Genomic DNA, 4889 nt, shown 5'->3' with positions numbered 1-4889 from the left:
ACTCCGTCACCCAGGCTGGAGTGCAGTGGTGCGATCTTGGCTCACTGCAACCTCTACCTCCCGGTTCAAGAGATTCTCCTGCCTCAGCCTCCTGAGTAGCTGGGATTACAGGCGCACTCCACCATGCCCGATTAATTTTTATATCTTTAGTAGGGACTAAAAATACATCATGGGCTGGTCTTGAACTCCTGACTTCGTGATCCGCCCACCTTTGCCTCCCAAAGTGGTGGGATTACACGCGTGAGCCACAGAGCCCGGCTAATTTTATACTTTTAGAAGAAGCGGGGTTTCGCCAGGTTGGCCAGGCTGGTCTCGAACTCCTGACCTCAGTTCATCCGCCCACGGCGGCCTCCCAAAGCACAGGGATTACAAGAGTGAGCCACTGCGCCCGGCCTCCATTTTTATCTTTAAAACAATGGTTAGAACAAGGCTTACCAGACGAGCTGTCTCTGCTCTCTCTTCATCAGCTCCTGCCTTGAAGATGTTAACAGGTGTAAGGGACAGGGACGCCTAAAAAGGAAAACCAAGAGGCATTCTGTTTAAGTACCAATACACTATACTGAGGAGCCATCCACTAGTCTTACAAATGGAATCTACCCAAAAACTCATTTACAATAATGTTTTCAAACAAATGAAGCTTCCATCACCGGAGAAGGCATTTAAGTGCAGGGAAGGACTTGAAGAAAAGCGACATGGCTTTTCGGATTTACAAGGGCCCCAGGAGTATTAACTATATACCAGCGAGATTGACAGTTACGTATAGCGATACTAAAGACCATCTGGAACAAAGAATGAGGCACGGAGGGGTTGCAGGCCATCAAGGGTACAGCCGCCCAGCAGGCGAGTGAACGCGGTGGACTCCATCTTCCACCCTCGGGTGGCTCCGCCCCTAGAGGGAGGGCAGAGCGGGACCCGCACTAGAAATTTCTTCGCTTGGGCTGAGGCGTAGGCGTGGGCGTGGGTTCCCGCAACTATGGAAACCCGGTCTGGGCTGAAGGAGACGCTGGTCTTGTGGCCCACCCCTCCCCCTCGTAGTGGGCTTCACCGGCTGGCCTGGCACAGGCCGCACGCCCCAAGGCCCGCACCATGCTTGGCGGGCCCGGGAGACAGGAATGGAGCCTACGACGCTAGCGGGACAGAGGGAGCAATAGGGTGGCAAGGGCACGCGGGGCAGGAGCAGGGTAAGAGGCTGGGGGCCAGGCTCACCATGGTTCTGAGGGATTCCGCACGCAAGTGGATCCCTTCACAACTCGTGCTCCGGGGCCGACAGACAGGAGGAAGCCGGAAGTGACGCCACACGCCCTCCTGTCTAGGGCGGAGCCTCGGCCTGCGCGCCCCGCCGACCAGCCGTTGCCGCCAGCAGGTGTCTCATTTTGATTCGAGACCCACGGGCCGGAAACGCAGCCTTTCGCACTGGAGGGGGCGTGGCCACTGCTGGAGGAGGAGGAGGAAGGGGCGGGTTGAGAGAAGAACAACCCAAGAACAAAGAGGTGGCCGCTGCGCGGGTTGTCATAGCAAGGGAGTTCTTGCTCACACTTTTAATTTTTATTTTCTTAAATTTAATCTTGAAACATTTGTATTAAAGTCACATATGTACACAGTTTAAAATGTTATATACCATTGCTTTCAACTTTTTCAGTTTTTGGGGGGGCTATTTACCATCATATTACCAGATAATATTACTGCTATTTTAATTTTAAACATTATTTACTGAGTATTACAGAAGAAGGCTTCCTTTTCTCTTATTAAATTTTCAAACGTTATTTCTAATTGGACGTTGACTGCCCGGGATAAGGTCTTGTGAACTGACAGAGACATTTGTAGTATTTTATCTTTGCCTTATTTGCTCATTTTCAGGAATTTTTGCATTTCAGTCTATTTTTTTTTCCTCCAATAGTAGAGACGACTTATTAGTCTTTGTTTATAATAAACTGAAATATTTGGGACTGATCTCGATCTCTGCCAAAACACTCTCACATGGTTTGGCCGAGATCGAGATCAGTCCCAAATATTTCAGTTTATTAGAGACAGTTTTCTACTTTAAGTTGATGGATGTCTAAAGCAAAATTAGTTCTCTAGAAAAATTTGTTTTCTGTCATCTGGTGATACCCACTTTTCTCCCTTTGACTAACTGATCACTTAACAAGCTCCCGGATTTTTCTTTTCCTGTTTTTTTGTTTTGTTTAGTTTAGTTTTTTTAAGAGATGGGGTCTCCCATGTTGCCCATGCTGGCCTGGAACTCCTGGGCTCAAGCAATCTTCCTGCCTCGGTCTCCTGAGTATCTGGGGGTCTCCTGGATTTTTGACATTGCTAACATTGTCAGGAATTTTCAATTTTTAGTTGTTTCTACCCTTCAGATTTCCTCTAGGTGGACTGATTTCCACCAGGGGTTGGCAAGCTATGAGGAGTCAAACCCAGCCTGCCAACTGTCTTTCTATGGCCTGAGAGCTAAGAACAGTTTTTACATTTTTAAGTGGTTGAGAGAAATAAACAATTTCCTGACACATGAAGATTCTGTGAAATTAATATTTCAGGGCCCATAAAGCTTCACTGGAATCCATGGGCATACCCATTTATATTTACCATCACAATACAATAGCAGAGTTACACAATGGCAGAGTTGAGTAGTCATGACAAGTTGTATGGGCCCACAAAGCCTGAAACATTTATTATTTGATTCTTTACAGAAAAAGTTTGCTGACCCTGGTTTACGGTATTCCTCAGGTCCAACGTGAAAAGTGGGGTTCGGGCTGGACAAATTGTTATTTTAAATCTCCTAAGAGCTTTCTGTTCTTTGTAGGAAAAGTTGGTCTTCTTTCAGGAAATGTACTTTACTAGGCAAATCCCAAATTGCATTCTGGAATGAGAAGATTCACAATGAAAAACTAAGGCCTGCACAATATTGAAAAAGGTTGTTTTTATTGTGGGTAAAATTACGTACCTGAAGATGTTTATTATGTCCTCTGGTAGGCAAGTCTGAGACTGTGTGTGATGGGGAAACCAATGACTGCTCCCTGCTGGGCTTTAATGTGGCCGGAAGCATTTGGGTGAGGAGAAGGAGGCAGGCCCTGAGGCTAGAGGCAGCCAGGAAGAGATCCTATAATGGGACCCTGGAAATATGTTCTTTCTCCATTGCGTCTTTTGACACTTATTTCTTTCCTACTTGCCCCTCCTTTGATGCCACCCCTGCACCCAGAGGCTAAACACTCAGCTTCTAGACCCAGACTATATGAGTTTGAATTTCAACCATTTTACATACTTGCTTTGTAATCTTTGTAATCTTGGGTGGGTTTCACAGGCTCTTTACATCAGTTCCTTGAAGGACATTCAGAGTGTGATCAATTTAGTGGCTTACCAAAAACTCTCTTTTAGCTGCTTATACTTTTTTTTTTTTCTGAGATGGAGTTTCTCTCTGCCACCCAGGCTAGAATACAATGTCATGATCTCAGCTACCTGCAACCTCCACTTCCCGGGTTCAAGCAACTGTCTTGCCTCAGCCTCCCGAATGGCTGGGACTGCAGGGATGCACCACCATGGCCAGCTTGTATTTTTAGTAGAGATGGGGTTTAACCATGTTGGCCAGGCTGGACTCGAACTTCTGACCTCAAGCAATCTGCCAACCTCAGCCTCCCAAAGTGCTGGGTTGTGCAGTGGCGTGATTTCCATTCACTGCAGCCTTTGCCTCCTGGCCTCAAGCAATCCTCCCACCTGTCTCCCGGGTAGCTGGGAATACAGGCATGTGCCACCACACCTGGCTAATTTTTTGTATTTTTGGTGGAGACAGATTTTTGCCGTGTTGCTCAGGCTGGTCTTGAAATTCTGAGCTCATGAGATCTGCCCACCTTGACCTCTCAAAGTGCTGGAGTTACAGGCGGAATCCACCGCGCCCAGCCTATTTATACATTTTATAGCAATTTGTATTAGATAGTTTACAGAGCCTAGGGAGGTAGTGAGACCTTGGGAATCCATGTTACTGTGATTAAACACGTTGTGTGACTTTCTCCTGGCTCATCATCTGTCCTCTACTCTCAAGTCCCTTGGTCTTTGCTTCTCTTAACCTCTTCTCCTCCCTCAGAGTCTTTGTGACCCTCTACTCTCTATGACCCTATGTCCTCCTCTCTCTTCCCCTTGGTATAATTTGGCTTTCAGTGAGTTGGCTTTTTGTTAACTGGCCAGCCTCCAGTTATATAATCTCTCTGTACCTCAATTTTCTTTTGTGTAAAATGGAGATAATTATCACAAAGACTGAATAGCTTAGAACAGTGCCTGGACTACTGTAAGCTGTTTAGCTTAGCTATTGTTATTGTTATATCCCAGTCTTCTAATAAGCTTTGTGAAATATAGCTGAGGTTGGGTATGCTTGGCACGATGTGGAAGTAGGAAAGCACTATGGCATATCATTATTTGATGGCTAGAGGTGATTTGGGAGCAAGGGTGGATTCATTATCTGGAGTGAAATAACTAGCTGAAGTAGCAAACAACCACCAGAATAGAGTTATGGGACTTGTCTACATTCCTCAGGAACACTCAGAATACCTGGGAAAGGAAACCAAATAAAGGACCAGGAGTCCACAGTCACACTGAGTCAGGTCCATCCAGATTACTGTTTGGGTAATAAGGTGAAGGTTAAAAGACTTGATATTTCTCCTGTTGCAGACTGTGATAATTTGTACACAGAAACCAGTGTGTGGTGCACACTTAGAGTAGCACTTAAAAAAAAAAACCAACAGGGTCTCATTATGTTGCCCAGGCTGGACCACAGTGGCACGATCACAGTTCATTGCACTTCAACCTGCCAAGCTTAATGTATCTTCCTGCCTCAGTTTCTTGAGTAGCTGGGACTACAAGCACACACCACCACACCATTGATTTGTACTTTTTCATAGAGA

General features: G+C 46.1%; 1 protein-coding gene across 1 annotated transcript in view; it reads right to left on the bottom strand.

The window, feature by feature from the left end:
- CCT2 (chaperonin containing TCP1 subunit 2) overlaps positions 1–1321 on the bottom strand; it is an 18680-nt gene extending 17359 nt beyond the window's left edge. Inside the window, exons 1-2 of the mRNA XM_037731617.1 lie at positions 1207–1321; positions 384–510 (exon numbers count right to left, since the gene is read on the bottom strand). Of these exons, the coding sequence (XP_037587545.1) occupies positions 384–510; positions 1207–1209 (130 nt within the window). The 5' untranslated portion in view covers positions 1210–1321. The remainder of the gene's footprint in view (positions 1–383; positions 511–1206) is intronic.
- Positions 1322–4889: the final 3568 nt, after the last annotated feature.

Source organism: Cebus imitator, unplaced genomic scaffold (assembly GCF_001604975.1).
Source record: "Cebus imitator isolate Cc_AM_T3 unplaced genomic scaffold, Cebus_imitator-1.0 Scaffold414, whole genome shotgun sequence".
Taxonomy (NCBI): domain Eukaryota; kingdom Metazoa; phylum Chordata; class Mammalia; order Primates; family Cebidae; genus Cebus; species Cebus imitator.
The sequence above is the reverse complement of the archived record's forward strand: the minus strand, read 5'-3'. Positions and strand labels throughout refer to the sequence as shown.